General features: G+C 38.6%; 1 protein-coding gene across 1 annotated transcript; it reads right to left on the bottom strand.

Moving 5' to 3' along the window:
* Window positions 1-20,943: 20,943 nt before the first annotated feature.
* On the bottom strand, window positions 20,944-25,051 carry dpt (dermatopontin). Its single transcript, XM_020918895.2, has 4 exons — window positions 24,697-25,051; window positions 21,704-21,829; window positions 21,521-21,628; window positions 20,944-21,448 (listed from the first exon to the last, which is right to left on the bottom strand). The coding sequence occupies exons 1-4, from the start codon at window positions 24,972-24,974 to the stop codon at window positions 21,382-21,384; spliced, it is 579 nt and encodes a 192-aa protein (XP_020774554.1). The 5' UTR covers window positions 24,975-25,051; the 3' UTR covers window positions 20,944-21,381.
* Between the last annotated feature and the right edge of the window lie 533 nt (window positions 25,052-25,584).

Below are 25,584 nucleotides of genomic sequence, written 5' to 3'. Positions count from 1 at the left end.
ACTTTACGGCACCTACATGTGTAGAATTTATCAGACTTTTAGGGCTAAATATAAAATGTTAACTCTTTCCACTCACCTTATGGTTTGGTATTATAGATTTTTAACATTCAAAATACTGTCAGTGCATTTATTGTCGTCTCTTTTAAACAAAAGGCTCAAACATTCAGTAATAATAGCCTAATGATAACTTAACAGAACGCTGTAATTGCATGAAAGAGATACTAAAATTCTATGACTTTTCCAAAACTTTCATCAAATTTATAAAATTCTATGACTTTTCCAGGCCTGGAAAATTAAATTTTCAATTTCCATGACTTTTCCAGGATTTCCATGATCGTGGGAACCCTGTGAATAAAACTGGCATTTGTATATTTTGTAAGTGGACCTGTATCAAATCACACAAAGTTTATATCTAAGAGTGGCTGTTTAAAGTATCTCTCTGTCACTGGGACCGTCTGTCTGCAACAGTGGGTGACCGCTGTACATCGCTCTACTGAATCTGTAGGTACAGCAGGAGAAGGCTGTACCAAGCTGGATTAAAGCAGACTTTTGTGCATTTGGTTGATTTAACTCTGATTACATAGAATTGATTTGTTACCAGGGAGTGCACTGTAGACTTTGGGCAGCAGACTCCAGAACAGATAATGAGAGTATCCAACGCTGGCACGCGCAGACAGGGGAGAGAGAGAGGAGGGAGAGGAAAAAGAGGAAGAAAGAGAGAGCAGAAGAAAGAGGAAGAGTGAATGTCTTATAATTGTTTTCAAGGACAGATGGAAAGATGCTAAGTCCAGCCCACTGTACTTTTCCATTACACGGGGCTATGCTGTTACTGACAGAGGGTAGACTATTCAAGTAAAAACACTGTCAGGAGCTCTCATATTTTGCTAAATAGATTTTTCTTATTGAAATGTTTTAGCTCCGCTTCCTTTTGTGACTAAGCTTCACAAATACCTGTGCTGCTCATTAGTGATTTGGATAGGCTTCACTCCACACAGTTCCCAGCAGAATCCAATATTTATTTATTTGAACAGGTACAGTGTGTACTCTGAACATTTCTGCAAAGCTTATTTACATTTGTAGCCTCTAGGCAAAGACAACAGACATACAGAAAACAATATTAAACATTAAAGGTGCTTTGTGTAACTTTTCTGGTGCAATGTCCATCACCTCTATGGAGATGTCATTGCTCTGCCTGGAATGCTCCACAGTATGGCATTTTATAGTTCTATCTTACATTTATTAAATTATAGGTGGCTTTATAGCTCAAAAATAAACTGTAGTATTTTTATGACCTATCTGCGTTCTCAGTTACCCAGGAAGGTTCCATAGTGGTCCATAGGGGCACTGGTCTGTGTGCTCTTATCTGATAAAGCCCAACATCATTCTAAAGCTCTATTCAGGTTATGCTTATTTCTGTCCACCCACTTCCTCTGATGTGAGATATAAAAAAATAACAAATAGAAAATAGCTACAACTTAAATGTCACACCGGAGATACTGGCAACGGTGAAAACAGCCTGCATAGGCTCATGATATCTGCAGTACTGTCCTATAGTGACCTGCCACATGAGGACCAGGACTGAACCAGGAGAACTAAACTTGGACTGAACCAGGACTGAGTGTTGGGATGGACCTGAAGGTGAGCACGAGTAGACTGTCGGGTGACCGTAGGTGAAAGGACTGGCAGAGAGCTCCGCACCCCATGGGGCTAAGCGCAGCCGTCGCCCGATTACACTTTGAGGACACCCTCGCTCTCATTTTCATGTTCAAGATTAGTCCTACTTTAGACCTGGTTTAGACCTGGCTTAGTCCTGGTGCAGTCGTGGTTCAGTCCTGTTTAGACTTAGTTTAGACCTGGTTTAGTCCTGGTTCAGTCCTGGTTCAGTCCTGGTTAATTTCTGGTTTAGACTTGGTTTAGTTCTGGTGTAGTCCTGGTTTAGCCCTGGTTCAGACCTGGTTTAGTCCTGGTTTGGTCCTGGTTCAGTCCTGGTTCAGTTATGGTTTGGTCCTGGTTTAGACCTGGTTTAGTCCTGGTTCAGTCCTGGTTCTGTTCTGGTTTAGTCCTGGTTTAGTTCTGGTTCAGTTGTGGTTTAGACCTGGTTTGGTCCTGGTTTAGACCTGGCTCAGTCCTGGTTTAGTCCTGGTTCAGCCCTGGTTTAGACCTGGTTCAGGTGTGGTTTAGATCTGGTTTAGTCCTGGTTCATTTGTTGTAGTCTATGATTTATGTTCTGTCGGTGATTATGAACGGCACTAATGTAAGTAACACGATTTTGCATCATTTTGAGGAAAAAAATATTTTTACTGGACTGACGCATTTATGTTTGTACTGAAAGTGAGGTGTTTTTTTTTTTGTATTTTGTATTTCGGCATGTCAAGTTGAGTATATGGCTTTTAGGGTGGAGGTGGATGAGTATCTAATTTAGTATCTGATTTTTGATACTTTTGACAACCCAAACTCAAAGCTAAAGTATCACAATCTAAACTTAAAAATCTGGATCAGTACATCACTCAAAGATCCAAAGTTGTTGGGCTGGACAACAACTTTAGTGCAGTCACGATTTCTTCATTTATCTCACTTAAAAGACTGAAGTTGAAGCCATAATACACAGATGCACTGCAGGCACAAAACTGAATACACACCAAATCTAATCAAATGCAGTAAAAGGACCAGAGCCAAAACGAAGACATTTATATATAGAACTACTTCTGACAACTTATAATGTGAAATACGATTGTAAAGTGGTTCAAAAGTATTTCAAATGGCTCAATTAAAATATTTCCATTACTCACTGGGCCCACATTTGAATACTGTTGCATCATCATCATTAAGTAAACAAAGTAGTATTAGTCAAGTCTGAGTCTGAGAGCTGAACAGAGGGGCATTATACTTTACTCAGAAAACAGCAGAAAACAGCCTCACTCTAGAGCAGTGTTTCTCAAACTGTGGTACGCGGCCCAGTGCTGGTACTCAACCTGTCTCTGGTGGTATTAGTATTGATATTTTTGTATTGGTATTTAGACAATGAAAGACAAATGCAGATCACCATTACAGAAGTATTCAAAGTGCTTCATAGAACAAGAAAAACATGTTACCATCACAGTACAAACAACTAGCACAACTACCACTACTGCTACTACCACTGCGACTACTACCACTACTACAATGACAACATCTACTACTACTACCACTACGACTACTACTACTACTACTACTATGACAACATCTTCTACAACTACTATTACCACTACTTATACTACTACTAGAACTACTACTACTACTACATCTACTATTACTACTATTACTACCACCACTACTACTACTACCACTACTACCACTATTACAACTACTACTACTATTACCACTACTACAACTACTACCACTACTACTACTATTACTGTGACCGCAACTACTCTTACTCCTAGAACAACAACAATTACTAATACTACTACTACTACTACTACTAAACTACTACTACTATTACTACTGCTACTACTACTTGGGCAACTACAACAACTACTACTACTACTAATGTTACTGCTATTACTACTACAAATACTAGATTAGATTTTATTGTCATTGTACAAAATAAAAAAAAAAATTGATAGAGCGAAACTACTACAACTACAGCAAATACTACTGTTACAACAAATACTACTACTACAGCTACTACTTCTACTACTACTACTACTACTACTACTACTATAGCAACTGCTACTACTACAGCGACTACTACTACTACTACTGCTACTACTACAATTACTATTACTACAATAGCAACTACTGCGACAAGTACTACTAATACTACAATTACTATTACATCATCTCCAACATTTACAGCCGTGGTTTAGTCTCATTTTAGATTTTAGATTAGATTTAGATTTTAGGTTTAGGACTAAATTAGGCCTGGCACGGTCCTGGTTTAGATCTTTTGGACTCAGAAAGATGCATTTTACTTTTAGGTTGTACTTAGTCAAGAAGAGAACCACTGCTATAGTACAGAGAGGATGGGATTCTGTACATAAGGAGAGCTTGCTACATATAGAATAGACCTATTGACTCAAGAGTATGACGAAGGGTCTAATTTTAGCTCCTGGTTAAGATGATACAGCTCAAGTATCAACCGTATCACACATATCAATACAAGACATTTTTAGAACTCTTTGAAATGAAAAAGGATTATGAGGCTGACGTCGTTGGAGCATCTGGTGTGGATACCCCCTGCCCTGAGCACTTTCCTGAGGAGGTGTTCCGGACATGCCCCGCCAGGAGGAGACCACGGGGGCAAATACAACATGGTGGAGAGATAAAGCCATTCTTTTGTGTCTCTCTTTGGCCTGGGAGCAACATAAGAATAAAAGTGACCAAATTGTTGAACGGCAAAGTAGTTAGCCTATTTATGTAGGTCAAGAGTCAAGTTATGAGCCCTTATTGTGTTATATCTTTTTCTCAGAGGCTACTATCCAAACATGTGGTAGGGGTATTACTGGCTCTAAATGTCCTCTGCAGTCTCTCTACAATAAATTGAAAGTTTTCAGATTGTGTATAACATAAATGATGCCAGATATCGGTGCCAATCCTGGAAAATGTAATGGATTGAGTGTCGATATAAACGTGTATATATTAGGGATGTAACAATAACCGAAATATTGTGATATCTTCTCGCCAAAGTTCTCACAATAATATCATGGACTATTACAATATATTGAATTACAAGTGTCTTCACTTACTACTTTTTTTTCATACTATTTTTTTCATCTAACCAATCGCTGCTATTTGGTTGTGACGTATATAATACGCCGCTAACGGGGCTAACTGGTATATTAAGCTTTTCCCAAATCCCATAGGAAGAAGGACAATAATGTCTTTCCCCTTGATATGATTCCCCAAACATTCTCTTTGTTCCAGCTTTAAATCCTTGATCTCGGGAATCGTTACCAACACAGAATGTATGGCTCTTTGCTGAACTCGCACTTCCGGGGTTTTTGCAAACCGTCCAGTGTATTCAGATTCCTGACCTACTTGCTGGAGAAAAATGAAATTGAGCAGAGGCACTAGGTGGCATTAGCCTCGCTATTGTTAAGGCATTTTAAGAGGAAAATATCGCATATTTATAGTTGTGTTAGCCTCCACAAAATATCACAGTAAATATCGTATCTTGAGATGTATATTGTGAAAATATCGAACCGAGAGATTTGGATATTGTAACATCCCCAATCGTGAGTCTCCCCACTATATTGTGAGCTTTCTTACGATATCCCAATAAATATCGTACCATGAGGTTCACAACATGATGATATTGTATCGTGAGACTTGGATTTTGTTTCACCCCTATTATATAGTGCATATGTATAAATCCATCTGATATCCTGATTGGGCCTATAAATTGACGTAATAAGATGAACACAATTTACTGTTTGGTCTGAGTGAGTCATAATGTTTTAGCTTTTGTTCACACAAAGTAGTTCTGTAGTTGCTTGAAGGATAAATAACACTTACATAACACAATTCAAATTTATGGAAATAAATGATATTGTCAGTCCCTGTGCTGGTGTCAGTTTATATGGGGCAGAAAATGTTGTCATTAAAATTTCAAACTCCATTTCGACATTAAGGAATAGACTTGATTCCGATTCTAATATCACAATGATAACAAAAACACAAACAATAGAATGTCATTTTCAATATTAAAACGTAGTCAGTGTGTTTCTCTGCTCTTCATTTTTGTGAGCACAGTTCACACATATATGTAGTAGTGAAAGGAATAATCATAGAAATACTGGCCCTACTGAGGACAGAATATTCTGATGAAATGCTTATCGCTGACTCACTAGCTCTCTCATGTGTCAGAATTGTATATCACAGACCTACATGCAGATCGTGACAAGGCGACCCCAAAAAAATATCTTGTGACCCACCCAAGTGTCGCGGCACAATCTTCTAAAGGTATTCAGTAAAGGTTTATTTCTGTCCTGTAAATGTGACTTTTTTCGATACCTGCTCAAATGGGTATCTAGTTTTAGTATCGATTTATATATGATTGTCGATACTTTTGACTACCATAATTCAAAGCTGAAATATCAGTATTTGAACTAAAAACCCTAGATCAGTACATCATTTGAAGCCCGATTGTTGAATTACCAGCACAACAGCTCTAATGGTGCAGTCACGATTTCTTCATTTGTCTCACTTAAACGATTGAATGGTGGAAGTTGAAGCGATAATACACAGATGCATTGCAGGCACAGATGGAATTTAAACTAATGCACTCTTGGAAACCGGGTGGAGAGCACAAGGAGACGAGGCTTTCAGACCACAAAGCCAGTGTGATGGGGACGGTGCTGTTTTCCAGAGAATCTCTCCCTGATCATCAATCCAATTAGACCACTGTACCAGCCAATACATGTCTACTCTATCTGCAATTGTTGTATCTGATAACATGAAGTTCCTGCAAATGTTTGCACCAATTTATAACTTTAAAAGCCCATATTATGCAATTTTTTAATCTTTCATAATATTCTCATTCTGTGTTAATGTCCTCACAAGATGGAACAGAGCATTTAAGAAGAAGTATAATACAGAAGTATAACAATTGAGACTAGGAGAATAGGCATAGACCTCTGCTAAGGCATTTCACAATGGTAATGCTATGGCGCCCAGGATTACTGATAATACTTAATTGAGCTCAGTCTTTGACTAGTAAACAGCTAATTTTCATATGTTTTCAATGTTATATAGGCCTACTTGTGGTTAGAAGATTCACTTCATGCTATGTTCGCTTAGCCTGATTCATCAGCCAGTTTCACTTTGTGGAAACCATCTGACCTCGCAGCATTAGGATCCGTTACTCGACAGTAGGTGGGTACTTTTTTATTTAACCAATCGCTGCTATTTGGTCATGATGTATGTAATGCGCTGGAACGCTCAGTGGTGTCCAAGTAATTGCCGGGACAAGAGCAAACAAAGCAGAGAGTGAACATGTCTGTCAGTGATCATTGTTGTTTCGATGAGGTAAACTTGCAAATTAAAGGTGCAGTAAAAAATGTGAAGCTTGTATTTGACAAAGAAAGTCCAAAGGAGGATAGCGTATGCAGTCTGCTATCACAGCTCGGGTTGGTTCAGCTCTTTGCTGACTGGCCAGTGCACGGTCTACAACTTTCGTTCTTGCAAACCGTCAAGTGTATTCCGATTCTTGACGTAGTTGCTGGAGAGAATTGAAATTGAACAGTGACACTAGGCTAGTAAACAGCAAATTTTCATGTTTTCAATGTTCTATAGACCTACTTGTGGTTAGATGGATCACTTGATGCTATGTCCTCTACAATGTTTATCAAATATTTTTCACTTGGGAGTGATTATTTGATTGACAACTTTGTACTTCTACTTAAGTCATAGTACTTTGAAGTAGCAACCCCACCCCAGTCCTAGTCTAAAGTATGTGAAAGGTTGTCACGTATATCTCGGTAACTGGATTCCTGAGTGCTGTTCGAGGGGCTCAGCAGGACTGGTCAGAGTGAGCCCTGAAACCTGCCGTGGAGAGGTGCAGAGAGCCTTGTTTTGTGTAACTCTGTCTCCGCCCGGGCTCTGCTCCAACCATCAGAAACAAACTGCTACATGTTTAACACCACAGCCCTGATCTGCCCCCGCCGAGAGCCACTGCTACACTCACACGCTCACACGCTCTACGGATAAAGGAGCAGAGGAGACATGTGGGCTGTAGACTTCTATGTGTAAATACTCATGGCTGTTGATTGTTATGCTTTGGTTTTTCAGTTTTTATCCTTGGAGTGTCTTGAAATCTGCTTTATAAATACATTTGTTAGTAATAGGCCTGTTCTTATCTTGTATTTGTTTAGAATTTGAGTAATTTTACAGAAGCTCATTTGCATTTTTACTTACTTGATCTGAATGTAATTTAATCGGGAAAATTAAAAGGATTAAACACAAACACATATTACGCTATTTTCTGATCTATGTTATAATGTTGTTTACTCGTTAACATACCTAGAGTTGTGTTTTGTTTCATTCACACAAACCCTGCATATTTAGTCTAAGTTCTTCTTTCAAACAGAACACACAAGAAGTGCTCCACTGTGTTTTTAAGCTCCATACACCTTCACTAGAATCATTTGGATGATTTCAGCCCTGGAAATGCCAATGTCTGCTGATCTAAAAGTAAAAGGTAGTTGTTAAAAACTACAGCTTCGTGGGGGAACAGCATTTTAAACTTTGGATATGTAGATACATTAATAAACCAGGATTTCTCAAACGTGTGAATGAACAAAACACAACTCTATTTCTGACTATTTAAGACTCTATTTCTGAGGAGGTAACGTCATTCTGACATGGCTTAAAACACACAAGAGTCCGTTTTCTGTAATATTGGACCTTTAAAGTAAGAGTACTATATCACAACACACATTTGTACAACAAAATAGGATGTGATGGAGGCTGTCACTGCGGAAAAAGGCAATTGAATGAGGTCTGTTTGGATCCAGTTTAAACCAGAACCAAAACCGTTTTAGGCCAGGAAGTTGGTCAAAATAATGACTAAACAAGACCAGATGTGCTCCCACACGTTACTGCTGGTTTTATTTAGCTAAAGTATAAATCAAATCTTACACATTTGGTGGTTTCTGTGCTTAAAGTTAAATTGATCACTTGCTTGTCTCCAGAGGGATGTTATTTCTTTGCATAAAATGTTCCACACTATGGCTTTTAACTTCTCTCAATAAAAGTTAACGCGACCAGACCAATTTACAGCTCATTTCTGTGGAGAGGTGAATCTATACTCACAGTAAGCATGTTTTTCAATGTGATGATTAGCAATAAAAACACTTAAAGGCATTTTCAACGCAAAAACAGTAACTCTTCATAGAAACAAGAAGAAGAGGGACCACTCATTACAGAAGTTACATCGTGCTTCTTTAAAATAATAGAATGCACTCAAAGTTATTCTGTGTTATCTGCTTATGCGTTCCCAGAAATGACCTCATCATTAATGAAAGAAACCACCAATAGAAATGCGGGCACTTTTCCTTCAGTTGGAGTGTGTTCAAAGTCTCCATCACAGCCCATAAAGCGGATAATATATTCCACCGAGCGCTCAAAGAGAAGAGCCAGGACAGACGCATGCTTTTGTAAGGCTGCCAAAGAGGAGAGTCTAACCTTACACCTCCTTTCCCACAATGCTCTGCTGCATCCCAAATCGCCAACAAGCACACTATAGAGGAAGTGATACTGCTGTTACAAACGTGTGGTTATTATTTTTGCTGTAACATTTTCTGTTTGTTTGTTGTCCTGTGCTCGTTAATGCCCTCCTTCGCTGTCACTAAACCAATGACAAGAATTTCTTTCCTCATAAGCAGTGGAGGAAGTACTAAATTTTGTTACTTGCGTAGTATATATTTACTTAATGTCATGGTTCATGTTTTGTAGTCGTTTTTGCTTTTTTGGTTTGTCTTTTTCCTGTAGTGTTGGTGTTTTATTTTAACATTTGTCCTGTCAGCTTCTAGTTTTGAGTTTTACTTCCTGTCTGTTGATTGTTTGCCCCGCCCTAATGTGTTATACCGTTATCTGTGTACATATATACACTTTGTTCTCCTCTGCCCTTTGTTGGTCCATTGTTTTTGTCAGTATTTTGGATTTTTGGATTTGGTTTCTTCTGGTTTTTGGTTTTGTTACATTAAACCTCTGAAGTGCAGTCCTGCATTTTGGGTCCTTACCTGTTTCTTTGTGACACTTAAAGAATAAAGTATTTTACACATAGTTTGAGATCCTAAAAAGCCCCATAATGTAGTGATTTTGATAAAGACTTGGGCTGAATTTTGTTCAACAGAAACGACTGAATCAATATTTTTTTTTACTGTGTTTTGTATATTTTTGATGTGTGTTTGAATTTTGAATGTGTAAAAAAAATAAACCCTCAGCCATTTTAGCAGGTCTCACACAATCATAAAAGCAGTCTAAACTTAACAGTTCAGAAATCAGAGTAGACTACAGTGATTCAGATGTCTCTAAATGTTGGCTGTGACCAGTCCCAGTGCAGGATGAGAGAAGGCTGACTGCAGGCAAAACAATGATTCCCTAAACTTCGCAAGTTTGAGCACTAAAGGATTCCCACCAGATCACAGCTGGAGAGAGAGCTGTGTGTGGAAGTGGTTCTGAGGCCTAATAAATCAATGAAAATATGGCCAAGGGCTACAGTGTACCTTGCTTCAGGCGACACCCAAACTCCCTCAACATGAGTGAGGGGAATATTTCAGTTTTCAAAAGTAAGAGGAAATCCTGTCTTCAAAATGATATCAATGCAGATTACAGACTACTACTCCCTCATCAGAGCCCCACCCGTCCTCACCCACAGAGGAGCCCTGTGCCCTCTGCTCATGGGCTCTATTGTCCCTGTGTCCCACACGTGCAGACAGTCCAATTAAAGCCATTACAGAACATGAGGGACATAATCCAACAGGACTAAAGTCCATAGTACTGTATGTGCTGTCCCCTGTCCCGGGACACGTGGGTCCAGTCAACCACATCATCAGGCTCTTTTCACTCCAGCTCCTTCACACAAAACACTGAGCTCCCACTGGACATTCCAGACACACAACAGTCATGAGCCCAATGACTCCCAATAGAGTCCTAACACATGAACACAGAGCCATTACAAATGGATGTACACTTGATTTGTCTCTAAAACATTTCCTGAATGAAAGAAAGTCTTCAGTACAATTCTATGAAATCTACAGTCCAATTAAATGCAAAGTAAAATGTATTATTTAAGATAAGAGACTTGCTGACTGCACACTGGTCTGATGGTAAAGCTGCATTTCGTTGCGGTGTATTTGTACAAGTGCAATGACAATAAAGTTGAATCTGAATCTGATCTGAATCACAAAATGTAAAAAAAATATTTGGATACTCCCACACTATTTACATCTTTTTTCCACTCTGAGTCCTAAGACTGGTTGGATGTTTGGAAAACTCTTTGTAAATGGAAGGCCTACACAAATAAACAGTCGTTTCACTGTGCTGCTGCTGGGAGACAAAATGTTTTTATTCAGTCTCCCTGTAGGAAGCTCATATAAAAGATAATGTTTTGTGAACAATCATAGTCAGTGTATTAGCGGCCACAGTTTGGTGCAAGCCAAACCACAACCATAAATGTATACACCGCAAGAGTATACATCTCCATATGATTCCAGTTGTCCGCTACACAACATAAAAACATACAGGACCAAAATAAGGAAGTTCCAGAGTATATTGGATCCTTACGTTGTCTGTGGTGTAATAATGTATGGAATCTGGATGTCCCATGTGGAGAGGAGAGCGCCCCCCTTTGTCAGACATGAGGAGGGACAGCTGTTTTCGTCCTTGAGGCTCCCTAAAATAAACAAGCCCCGTGTGCAGGCTCCAGGGTGGGAAAGTGGGGGTCGAGGGCCCTCACGTGGGACGCTGTCTTCAATCAAAACAGTCAAGAGGGAAAACAATGCATGAGAATTAGAGTGAGAATGACCACTGGAGCTGATGAAGCCTTTAAACTGTTTGGTGACCATGGGAACAATTACTGCTGTGTGTATACTGTCACGATACTCCCAATTCAAGAGCAAAAAGGACTGGAAAACACATCTTTATTCATTCAAATCTGACTTTCCTGTTAGTTCATATAATTAGTCATGTATCTAGTGTTGTCATGAATCAAAAAGTTAAAGCTCGATTTCAACTCGATAAGGATTCCGATACCACAATAATGATAATAAAAAGCACTCTTTATTTAGACAAGAGAATGTATTTTTCAACATTAAATCATAGAACTTGAAGTAGAAAAAAATATATACCATGTGGCAAAGGTGGGGACTTGACTTGATCAAATGGAATAAGACTTGGGACTCGACTCGGACTCAAAGGTCAGTGATTTGGGACTTGACTCAGACATGAGGCCTGTGACTTGAGAAGACTTGATGCTTCTCTTTAAAATTGATTGATTGATTGATTCGTTTTTATTTCGAGTTTGTTCCAAGAGAGAAACAATAATCATATATACTACATACACATGGTAAACAACAGAAAAGCACATTTCTCGAAAAGGAGTGGGAAGAAGAAAAACTTATATGAACCCACCCCTATTCATTTAAAAAAAAAAAGTTTTTAGAAAATATTTTTCTCTTTACAGTTGATAAATGCAGTGCTTAATTTTACACGAACAAACTGGAACATGTCCCTCCCACTTCTCTGTTTGTTACTTTGGATGTAACTGAACTGTGATGTGGTATCCTCAAATGTACTGCAGTAATATACAGCATTATACAATAATATACAGTATAATACAGTAGAATACAGTATAATATAGTATAATACAGTAAAACAGAGGGAACTACATAGAATATGATCCTTCATGACAAAATAACTGTTATTTAGCACTTTTAAATCTGGATTCTTTCTATTCTGACTGTAATAATGCACACTAAGATCTTATCAAGACATTTAAAAAGGAAAAATTTGCATTTCTTATATATAAATACTCATACTGTCTATAAACGTGCCATGACTTTTTAAGTACAATTTACTTTAAAAGTCATATAAACAGCTAAAATTTAAGCTATATTTGGTACTTTGGTTTAAAGACTTGAAATGGCTTGAAGCTCAAAGGAGACGACTTGGACTTGACTTGAACTTATGAGCCAGTGACTCGAGACTCGCCTTGGACTTGCCTGTATTTGACTTGGGATTTGACTCGGACTTGAGGTCAAAGATTTGAGACTTACTTGAGACTCGCAAAACAACAACTTGGTTCCACCTCTGTCATGTTGTATACTACGCGCAGGTGTTCTGTGTAATATGTGTTCTTATATTTGCGCTGATGCAACTTAATTCTAAAGCTATTCAAAAGCAAATTTTTGACCTGCGAATGTGACTTTTTAGTATCGATATCAACTTGAACAAGTATCTAGTTTCGATACTAGTTTTTATATTTTTTAGTGTCTGATTTTTGATACTTTTGACAACCCTATTATGTTGGTAAATTTTCAAATGGTAAAAAGTGTTCATTGAAGTTGTGATATTTTGAATAACTAGTCAAAATGTTGTGTTTAGTTTACATTTAAAAGATTAAACTTTTCTAGAAGATGGTTGCCTCCAATGAGATGCTATTTGCTTTGACATAATGTTCCACAATATGGCATTAACCTTGTATATCTCCATGAGAAAAATGTTAACGTCAGTCAGTGGTAATCAGAGGTAATTTCCATATTTTCACAGCATTTGTAAACAACATAGACCAGTCCCTTACACAGATCCAAACTAGTCCCAGTGCTGTAATGGCCCAGCTGCTGTGTAAACATGTTTCTCTTATAAAGTCACACTTGGCTTTTATAGGATTTTTTTATATTCCTGTTGCCAATTCCCAAGAACCAAAAGCATGCTAAAAACTTCCTGCCAACAAACCAGACTGTCACCGTAGACTGAAGCAGAAACCAATGACTTCCCAAACATATGCTCAGAACAGTGCATTTATATAAACTCATTAGACAAAGTTATGTAATATCTCATTACAATACATCAGTATTTTCTGCTAAAACAAAGATCTCAGATCTACATTCTTTTTTTAAATATGTTTTTTTCAATGTATAATATATATGGTAAAGGAAACACACCTAAACTTGGGAAGCCTACTTAAATGGGAACAGATATGGAATCCCCTATTGGACTTGATAAACTTTCATGAACAGCGAATCTGGAATGAAATATTTAATTTTTTTACCTGTAGGCGTATTTATCTGTTAAGTGCAAGTAAGTACTTCTCTCCAGTATGTCTGGGTTTGAGTGGACGTGTGTGTGGTTGCACATCTGAGTTTGGATGGCTGAGTGTGAGGTGTGTGTGTGTGCGCATGTGTGTGTGTGCATCTGCACATGTGTAATTATTTTTTATGTTTAAAAACGCAATAAAAATATTTCTCAATATTCAATTTCAAACAAACACGCTATTAAGCCAGTAAGACATTCTGTGAAGAAAAAAAAGGAATAAAAATATAGAGGGGTAGGAAATTCACACCGGTAGTTCAGGGAGGACGTCTGCAAAGCTCTAAGCTTTCCCATCAGTGACAGCATATCAGGTGGTTGCTGCATTTTTGCAGGAATAGTCCTGGTCTGTAAACAGCCAATGATGGTAAATGGTTGAAAGAGGCTTTTTGTTGGCTTTGGAGCAGTAGCCAAGAAGAGCAGGACCAAAAAGCATGGGTCTCTGACCCCCCTCTGACATTTTACATCTGTCACAAATGGGGTAAGTTGAAGGGTAGATTCTGTCCAGCCTAACTTTGAAGCATTGCAGACGATGGACAATTTTAAACTGTATTCATTTTTGATCTGCTGTTAATAGAGCAAGAGTGAACCTTGGATAGACACTGTACCAGCTCTGCTTGTGTACAAGTCTCACCATGACCTGGCACCAAAGGACATGTGTGACATGTTGGTGCCATATGAACCATCTCACACTCTGAGATCAGGGACCAGCCCCCTGCTGGTGCCCAGAGTCAGGACTAAACATGGGGAGTCTGCGTTTCAGTTTCATGCAACTAAAACATGTGAGACAGGCCGCTATTTTGACTTTGTTTAAATCCAGGCCCAAAATGTTAAAATGTCTGTTAGCTGTGCATATGACTGACTAAACAGATAATAAAAGTATTGTTTCTGTGATGTTGAATCTTATGCTTGCAAAACATTAAAATACATGTTCACAATATCAAAGTTTGACCACATAGACACAGATAATATATTATGGTGAAATCTGTGGAAGATAAAATAAACAGAAATTTAGCCCTTAAAAGAAATAGCTTCCTTGTGTTTCTGTTGATCACATAGAATTTAGCAGTCTCTCCTTTACTTGGCGTTAGTGAGATGGGAAAGAGGGGAGGTGTTACATGAAGCCAAGAGGTCAAATGAGGTGATAAGTGCCTATTGTGAGGTGTGGTTAAAAATCATTGGTGCATTTTGATTTAGTGTAAACCTGAGCCTGTCCCAGCTGCTGCTTTGGGCCTAAGGAGAGTCACTCTACACACTGGAGACCGCCTGATACACAAACAGATGCTCACAGTACATGCCGCTAGGGAACACCCCAAAATAGGCGGTGACATCATTTGTGTTAGAGGCCAGGTGAGAATTGGATTAGTATTTGCTGTTTAACTATAATATGGAGGAGTTGACTTTGGTTTGGTTAGCCTCTCTGTAAATTTCTTGGCAGATCTACATGAAGATCTACAAAAACTGTCACAAAGTTTGAAATAAAGAAGTATAGCAAAAGAAAATTCAATTCTACACTATATCTGTCTAAGGGGATGAGCAAACTATAATGAAACTAGCACTCCTATTTGTCTGCAGTTTCTGTTATTAGATAGGCGGTGAAACGTCTTCACTTTAAAACTTTTGTCCAGTTGATAGAAATGTATTTCCTTTTGCTATAGAACCTTAGCCTGATTCATCAGCTGGTTTCATTTCGTGGAAACTGTCTGATCTTGTAGCATTAGCAGGATTTGTTCGCTTGATGGTAGATGAGTACTTTTTTTATTTAACCAATCGCTGCTATTTGATCGTGATGTATGTAATGCGCTGCTAACGGGGTTAAATGGTTTATTAAGCTTTTCCTAGATCCCATAGGAAGAAGGGGAATAACATCTTTCCCCTTGATAAAATTCAGCAAACATTCTCTTTGTTACGGCTTTAAATCATCGATCTTGGGAATCGTTACCAACACAGAATGTATGACTCTTCACTGATTGGCTGTTGCCTGCACTCACACTTCCAGGATTTTTTGTGAACCACCTAGTGTATTCCGATTCCTGACCTAGTCACTGGAGAGAAATTAAATTGAGCGGAGGCACTAGGTGGCGCCAGCCTGGCTAATGGAACCTACCTGGGCCACTGAGGGATTACACAAAGAAGAAAGTTCAAGAAGTAGTTTTTCACATAGCTTTAAAAATCTTAACTATTGTGAGCTTTAAGACATGTTATAATAATACCTAGAATTGTGATTTGTTTCATTCACACAAGTATGAGTAATCCTATTAAGTAATTAATAGTCTTAAGTAATTAGTCTGTCTACATTCTCTTTTACTTTGTCATACATCTTTTTTTTTTTTATCTCTAAAGCTCAATTCGCTCTGTTTTACCGTTAGTTCAGTAGAGATTGGCAATTCCACGGAATAATTTATCCAAATGATTCTAGTAAAGGTGTATAGAGTTTTAAAAAACAGTGGAGCACTTCCTGTATTACCACATGACATCACAAGGTGGAAGAGAGTTTTTCAGTTTGAGAGAAGAAAGGGGTTTGGGTGGGGTTTGTGAATGAAACAAAACACAACACAAGGTATGTTTATGATGAGGAAACATTATAACAGAAAACAGTTTAATATTGGCTCTTTAAAATGTGGCTTTATTCATTCACAAGGTGTGATTTTGAACGCTGACATCAGTAAGAAAAACATGTGAAAACAACAACATATGTTTTCGGTTTAGTCATTTCCTTCAAAAATAGTGAAGTGCTCATAGAGTAAGACAGACCTGCCCTATATCTGAAATTATGACACCAAAAACGTCATGAACACAATCCACTCATCACTACAGACGGAGCTTGAATTGCACTCACTTGTTGGGTTCAAAATGTTTGGCAACTAAATATTTGAATTTGTTGGAGTAATGTCTGTTTGGAAATAGCATCATATTTGAACAAACTGGAAAAAACGTGCACATACACACCTCCTCCCTCAAGGCCCCTGCTCATTTATCCTTATAAGACCCGCAAATCTCCTTATCATTATGTTTTCTCTCAAATTATCTTCATTCATGTGTTTGTGATTGAGGACAGTACTGTGGTTCTCCTCGGGCTTTCTACATGTGCTCTGAGATTGTTCTGTAGTGGCCAGTTATGATCTAACCCAAGCTCAGATGAAATGGTGTGGGAGGAGGAGCATGCACCAACACCACAATAAAAAATAAAGAGATATTTTTATTTGAGTAATTTTCAGAATTATGTATTGTTATTGCTGGTGATGATGACGACCATCAGATGTGGTGTTTTTTCTTCTTTTTTAATATATCCACAAGGAAAAGCCAAAAGTTGAACCTCATTTCAACTGCAAAAGCCACTGAACTTTTACAGGGCCCATATTACAGTATATTCAAATCTATGTTATAATGTAATTATCTCATCACAAACATAGAGCTAGAGTAGATTTGGCACTTCCAGAGCAGAAATTATCCAAATTATTCTAGTGAGGGTGTAAGGAGTTAAAAAAAAAAAAAAAACAGCGGTGCCCTTCCTGGCTGTATTATTAGACTGTTTTCTATTTGAGAGAAGAACAAAATGCTAACTATGCTAGATTTGTGAGTTAAACATGTGTGAATGAAACAAAACACAACTTCGGATATGCTTGTGATGACGACATTGTAACATAGATCAGAAACTAGCACAATGTGGGTCTTTTAATCAGTGGACTTTTAGACGAGAATAACTTGTATTTGGAAGATAACTACAGAAATCAGATTACTCATCAGCTAACATCAGATAACTTTTACATGGCATTTGAATAATCTAATAACTCCAGAAATCTGATCAACACAGCTGCTGTCAAAAGCTTTACACTGGAATGCTCAAATGTTAAAGGTGCATTGTGTAACTTTTGTGGTGGAGGGTCTGTCAAATGCTTGTCTCCGTGGAGATGCTTTGTCTGGAATGTTTCATAGTATAGTATTAAACTTTCTATCATCATGGAGACCAAACTAAACCAAACTAAACCAGATCTGTGAAGAGGCAACCCCACTCACAGTCAGAATGATTGTTATGTTCTTTTTTGGAGCAATAAAATGACTTATAATTTATAAATGTAAGATATAATGGTTTAATAAATGTAAGGTATAATGGTTTAATCTAAGGTATAACGGTTTAATAAATGTAAGGTATAATGGTTTAAAAAATGTAAGGTATAACGGTTTAATTAATGTAAAGTATAACAGTTTAATAAATGTAAGGTATAACCGTTTAATAAATGTAAGGTACAACCGTTTAAAAAATGTAAGGTATAATGGTTTATTGTCACACTACAGGGCCTCCAACCTCCAACAAAAACACCAAAGAGCTACTCATTTTAGCAGTCACAAGAAATTGAGTATATAAAGAGTCTGGGTCTTGGGGTACTGTTAGATACACACAAAGTTAGGCATCAAAACAATACATTTAGAAATAGTAATAGCCATTATTACTCAACACAATGCATATAATTCAGAAATCTCTTGGCGAGCTGCTTGGAGAGCTAGGTTGGAGATCCCTGCTGTAGCTACAGCAGGCAGAGCAATGATATATCCACAGAAAAAAAAAAAAACGTGACAGACCCCCAACCAAAAAGTAACATCGTACACCTTTAAAACTACTATTTGATCATATTTTGACTTCTCTCTGCACACAGTATCCACTTGGGTAGCTCTTTTAAACCCCAGAGACCAGAGTCGTGTGGCGGGACGAGAGAGACAGCTGTGTGACTATGTGGTGTTTGGCTCTTTTCCCTAAAACAGCAGTCGCCAAAAACAAATAGCACACAGAAAGAGCTACTGGCCTGGTCCCCAGCCTATTCACTGCTGTGCCATTTCGACCCCTTCACTCCATTAAGCCCCTATGGAGTTAAACAGGCCTTTGCAGAGCGGAGCGACGCAGAAAAGAAGAATGAGGCAACACAGTCAGTTTTTCCAAGTATCCGGGCCGTGAAAGCACCTGTTTGATCCAGCAGAAAAGGCAAATTAGTCAGTGGAAAGTTCATTCAATGCCTGCTTGTTCAGTGAGGTTTAGGAGTTGGCAGAGACTCTAAACTGCTGTAAATTTAACCAGGAGAGAGACTTAAAGGGCACCAGGACACAGGCGATTGTAAAGGATTATTTGTTAAGTTGGTGAATATTTGTTCTTAGTGAAGAGGAGGAAGCAGAGAGGCTGAGGTGACGGATGGTTCTGCTGCTTCAGTGGAGATGAGTCTGCTGAGGTTTGCTGAAGAGTGTTTTTAAAGCACTACCTCACTACTAACTCACTTTTCTGGGTAGAGGGTTCACCAGTGACAGCTTCTTTTTTTTAAATAAATATAATAATAACAAAAAGACATTTTTCAGGCAACTACTAATATTAACTAGTAAGATATTATTGTAACAAAAAATGCTGACTGCGGGAAGACTGAAAGGAATCTGAAGGCCCACAGTGTTTGTCACACATTTTGCAGTAGACTTTATGGTGACTAAGTTTATTTGCATAACAGGGAACAGATTAGTATCAATACATTTGGAACATACTTTTGGATATACTATTATTTTGACTCATAAAGACTGAATGAGCCCGTTTTGGACCAACAACCGGGCCAGAGAGACGTGCATGTTTTCGGTTTGTTTACTTTAAGATTCACTCAAGCATCGCGTAATATGAACTCAGCGTCTATACTGGAGAAAATCACACTCTAAGTTTCCAACAATGTATAGCACAGCTGTATTTACCAATAAATAGCTTGGTAACTTACGTTTTGCTGATTTACTGCCTGGATTGTTCGTCTGGAGTTTTGCGGTTGTTGCAATGAATGAATGGGAGTCTCTGCAGCATCTGTGTGCGTGTAATCCTTATTTCCTCTGCCATAAATTTATGTCCCAGTTCATTTTTAAGCCAGTGCAGATTGTGCTGGCGTGTTTAATAAGCAGGAATCAGATACTCTTGTAAGCGATGCTACAGCAGCAATACTAAACCTCATCAAACCCTTACTTGTACTCAGTCACACCTCTTCTTGTGCACATTTTCCTTTCACCTGGTGTCAGATGTAATGTGAGGCTGTTCCTGTGTCCTGTGGAGTTTGTCTTTGTGGTGAGACCGCGGGGTTTATGGGACACTCCACAGGTGTTTACAGAGTGAGCTGCTGCTGCTGCTCTGTAAAAACATGTTCACTGAGACCTTCGGGCATAGTCGGGTTTGGGTTATGGGCATGGATCTCTGGTTATGGGATGTACCCGGGTTGATCACCCTCACGCACACTGCTCAAATGCATAGGACACCCAGATGCGAGGAGCTTACTGGTCAGATTTCTCTCTTTTTCCAGAGCGCACCAAGCACAAACTGTATAAAAAAGTATATGGCCTAAGTCTAAGTCTACTATATAAAAAAGTTTATATATACAGTTTATGGCCCGAAGCAGCTCAGTTGCTTACTTTGAATCTCAGAAAATTATGAAAGTAATTAAGATATATTTTTCTTGTGATTTATGCTATTTATAGTGAACATTTATGTAACATTTATAGAATAATATATTGCAGATCTATCTAAAATTTTAATGTTAAATTGTTTTACAAATGTGCATGATTGCTAGGGAGGGCGGCATCCATTGTCCATTACAGACCAGCTGCCACTGGGGTACACCTGCTCCAATGCTCTTCCTGGAATGTTTCACAGTATGGCATTAAACGTTATCAGTCTTTATGGAGACAGGCAGGTATTTATCAAGGTATTTTTAACTTAACTTTTTTGTAATGTTATTTTATACCAATGACCTACATTCCTCTGGTTTATAGATGTTTATACACAGAGTAAATAGCCCATGTCCATTTAACATTATGACTGTTTTTTCTATGGTCTAATAATACTATACTTGTCATGTGACCATTGAATTTAACCCACATTTTATTACTGAGCTTTGAGGCTTGGACTGTAACACGTTTGCGTGTGTTTAGACAGATTTTCATGTGGACACAAAACAGATGATCCAATATGGCCGACGCAGATGTCAAACACTTGCAGCTCTGTTTGGGCAAAAGAGAGTTTTATCCTCAGGCGAGTTTAGTCCTTTAGAAGCTGCTGGTATGAAGTATGGAGTTCATTCTGACTGTGTTTAGTGCAGATTACTCCCTGGGACCATAATCTAGTAGTTTGTAAGACAGTTCAAAAGGTCAAATGTTTTTACACTTTATTCAGAGCTTCCATCCATATGTGAGGTGGTGGATGTTTACTACAATGTTATGCCCATGACCACACTTGAAGCTACATGACTAGAATGCAAAGAGAGGATGATATTAAAGTATGTTCTGCACACACTGCAGAGCTCTGCTGGATCCAGGTGATCTTTAGCATAAATCCAGATTGTGTGAGAGGCTCCACTGGTGTTTGCTTTGGAAAGCTATAATCAACAAGACCAAGGAATTAAGCCCTACCAAAGTAAATGAAAAAATAACATTTGTGTGTGGTGAGGACAGCTACCTCCAGCATCCTTTCGTTGTGAAAATACTGTGAGTTAACATGATACAGGTTAAAAAATGCTGAATATTTTGACAGGTAAAAAGTACATACAAAGTAGAATATAATGGGTATTATTATACATAAAGTGCAGCTTATAAATTCTCATAGTCACAGTTAAAATCTGTCATCCTGCAGAGGATGTACTTCCACTGTCGGTCCCTGAAACACAACAGGAGTAAAGTCAATGATATTTCACTCTTCAGACACGCATACGTGCACACACACACATACCTGAGCACTCCACTGAAGGTGGTCTGAGCTCCTCTGATGAAGTATCCATAGCTGGGCACCACCATCTCACCCTCCTCCCTGTAGAACTCCGGGACATCTGTGGTTTTCCTGTTTTCAGCATATGAATCTAGTGTGTATAACATCATTTAGCTATAATAATAAGAGTGTGTGTGCAGTGCGTACATGCAGGAGTAGGGGCAGCGGCGTTCATAGTAGCAGCAGTAGAACTGCCACTCTCTGTCCAGGACAGACTCAAAGTATTTGCTTTGGACTCCAGCGACCAGACCATTACGAGAGCAGGTGGACGTCCTGTAAGAGACAGACAAGACTCATGTCATCAAAATTCTCCATGATAGCGCCATGGAAGTCTTTGATAATGCATCGGTCAGTACACAGTGCTTTAAACATGTATGTTTTTCCGGTGAGAGCAGTGTTATGGTGACAGATGATGTGTTTAGGGCCCATACAATGATTTGTCCCCACAACACAGATGTAGTTTTGCATGTTTCTCGCTTTTAAGTGGGACTCTGCCTCAAGACCTGGAGATGGGTCCCTGGGCTCTACAGTGAATACTCTTGACAGGTTGCACAGAGCCACTGAAGTGGTCAGAAAAGCAGAACTAAGCAGATGTAGGACAGAGAAACATAGAATTATTTAAATTAAACAAATTATTTTAGTTCAAATCAAAGCAGAACAGCAGCCCTTCGTGCCACCAGAGCAACAGTAGTCTGGTATTGTACCAGTCCTGTGTTTGAAAACCTCTGCCTTACACAATAATAACAATATTGTGGATCAAATACGAGCCACTCAGCCATTTGTGGTTCTTTATGATAGATACTGGTGTTTACAATGGGCAGAGAGCTACAGTCTCCTTCAGTAAGCTTTTCTTATCGGTGATGCAGGCCTTTAATTAGATCAACCTTTCTATGGCGCTGACAGAGGTGGTTAGCCTAAACTGTTTATGTGTCTGACCATGAAGAACGCAGCTAAATAAAATGATTACACAGGCACAGGGTGGAGGCTGAAACACATACTTTACCTTTCAAATTTCTATTGTGAGCGAATGGTGAGTTACAAAGTATATAAGATGTGATATGTCAGCTTTGACTTAATGGTTCTTGAAATTCATTTTGCAGTAGCTGAATGTTAGATCATTTAGAAGAAATCTTTTAATAGTTCCTAAACATTTGCATTCATTGTTTCACTTGGACCAGACTTTTTCCATAAGTTATTGACATCATATTTCAATATTGACATCAGTCTAGATGTATGTAAAACTAGTGTATTCTTTAGAAAAAAAAAAAAAAAGTTGAAAAATCAACATTTAGTTTTGTCAGCCTCAACACTCAACAATGCAGATGGTTTCTTGTGGAGAAAAAAAAGTCTTCAAATTACTTGTTACACCCTTGCTGAAACCACCAAGCTGACCTCAATAAACAGATACTGATGCTGAAAGAGGCTGTGTTGATAAGTCCTACCCACGAAAAATGTCAGGCCTTGTTCCTTTGAATGAGCAAACTGCAAAATCATTTTCTAATGTAATTGAGGAAACTTTGAAAATCTGGAAATAATTCTGTTCAATTTTTTGGAACAGTTATCTAAAACCAAACCCGAATCTTGGGTGGCCTTTGGACTGGGTTAATCCTAATCAGTAATTTGAGATGATGTGGTTGATTACTCAAGGTTATTTAAGATTGAGTTGGAAAACTAATCCTCTATTTATTGCCAGTAATCAAGGAGATGAACTATGTTCCACGAATGGCCAATGATGGATATTTTTGGGTGAGGAACACAAGCCAAATTAAAATGAAATTTGTTATCCAGTTGTGGCTTTTAAATATCTTTATTTAACTGTGTCCTAGCTAAGTTTGCAGATGTCACCTTCACACTAGATCTTCAGCTGTTGGTGACAATAGCACCTGCCTGGGCTTATGTTTTCTGCTAATACCGACCTTTAACATTTGTGTTGTTGGACAAAGAGAGCCCAGGACCTAAAGGACTCTCCTGTATAGGGAGAAGGCAGCCACCATTGTACATGCTGTTATAGTCTTTTGTGTGATTGAAAGGGTAGCATGGCTGGGGTTAGCATGAAGAACTGGCAATAAAACCACTTGTTATAAGAATGAAAATGAATTAGGATTTTTTCAGTTTACAGTGTATACTGTACATACAGAAAAATAAGTTGCACTTTCAGGCTTTCAAAAGCAAATAGGCACTAAATCAAAACTAAAACATATTAACATTTTGATGCTCTATCAATAACCTACAGATTTGTTTTTGCCTGGCAAGCCAACCCCTCCTACTTTCTGTTTAATTGTTGGGGGATCTGGGACCAGGTGCAAATCCTTTCCCTTTTTGTATATTTGGGCCAATGCAATTACAGGTCACAGTAAACGGGTGTTGTAAGATCAGTTCCTGGCTCTGTCAATTTGCTAAAGTTTTGCATGTGTACTTCTGGTATAAACCACACATTGCTTACTGGAAACTTGGTCTATTCAAAGTTAATGAAGCTCTGTGTTGTTTACTGGCACTATAAAAGTCAGAATGAGACTGGGGCATAGCATTCTACAGAAGACTGGAACCATCAGTGACTCTCTACATGTGGTGGACATCTTTGCGCCACGGGAGAGGCTCCGGACTTCAGCTGTTTATTTATGTACTCATTCTTATTTACGGATCATGCTCAGAAGCACAGATCACATGGGACACAGACCTAGCCATGACTCACACAGATCATCTCCTGCATGTGTGAATATAATGTTTGTAGGGAGTATTAATTATTCATGGAAATCATTGCAATTGAAAAAAACATTTGGTATATTGCACTTTTAGTATCTGTATTTCTTTTTCATTTAACTTGTCTGGAATGATCTGCAGAAAGCTGACACAGCATTTACATTGTCTAGAATAGAGATAGATAAGCATTAAACTTTGATTTATCAATAAACAGTTGTATTTTGTAGTAGGATTTGTAAGGTTTTACTTATGTAACGAAACCACACCAAAACAAGTATTATTATTCTAGGAGGAAATGAGGGAGCACAAATACCATTCACCGTTATTACCTAAAAATCATTTGTTCTGATGTGAATACTCATCTACTTCCCTCAGCTGTCCCGTGTGCTTTGGGGGGTTGTCTCGCATGTCTAAAACCTGATTGAAAATGTAGCACTCACCACTCTAGCCCGGCACGGTTGATATCGTCCCACCAGCAGTCTGTGGGCTGCCCCAGACCCTCTGGAGTGGGCTGACATTCAAAGCTCCACAGCCGATCTGACCCGTCCTTTTCACTGAAATAACTCCGGATGGCCACCAGAACCTCTCCATGTGGGCATTGGAAGTTAAAACCTTGCCGATATGCGTTTACCCATCCCATGTCGTAGTGGTCATTGTGGTACTGGGGTGCAACTGACCCCAGCATCAGTGCAAATAGGACGAGGAGCGGGATAAGCATGGTTCAAGAGATGCAACGGAGTGCAAGAAGTGGCTCACAGCTGCCTGACTTTAAATAATCCTCTTGTGGGCCAGATGTTTTATGTCCAACACCCATCTCTGTAATTTGCAGCAGCTCAGGGAACACATCCCCAAGTTAAGATGGATGTGGGGAGGTAGAGGCCGGACAGGGTGTCAACTTCTTCTGTCTTTGCTGCAGATTTGGCATTGTTTTGGTTTTGCAATAGAATTCATTGGATGTTAGATGTTTAGGTTATCATTCATCACATGGAAGACTTTGTAAATATTGTTAATTAAAACCAAAAGTAAGTTCTGGGTTTAGGTTGGTCAAAATGTGAGCCTGGATTTTGTTGCGGCTTAAGACCACCTAGACTGAATTACTTGCACATTTTAGTCTACACTCTGCAAACGCTGCTTGAAAGTTATTATTTTTTTCAGAACAGCATATAAAACACTGCTGCAATTTTCAGTGGACATTTGAGGTACTGCAACAAAAAATTCAGTCCCAGAAAGATTTATGAAAGCTTTCCAGAGTTATCTAGACATATGCTTTTTCTGTTTTATCACAAGATTTACTCTCCCCTCAACAACCACTAACTAATAGCAAAATA

Source organism: Boleophthalmus pectinirostris, unplaced genomic scaffold (genome assembly GCF_026225935.1).
Source record: "Boleophthalmus pectinirostris isolate CB_2022bp ecotype Guang Dong unplaced genomic scaffold, ASM2622593v1 HiC_scaffold_7, whole genome shotgun sequence".
NCBI classification, from domain to species: domain Eukaryota; kingdom Metazoa; phylum Chordata; class Actinopteri; order Gobiiformes; family Gobiidae; genus Boleophthalmus; species Boleophthalmus pectinirostris.
This window is presented reverse-complemented; position numbering and strand designations above follow the sequence as displayed.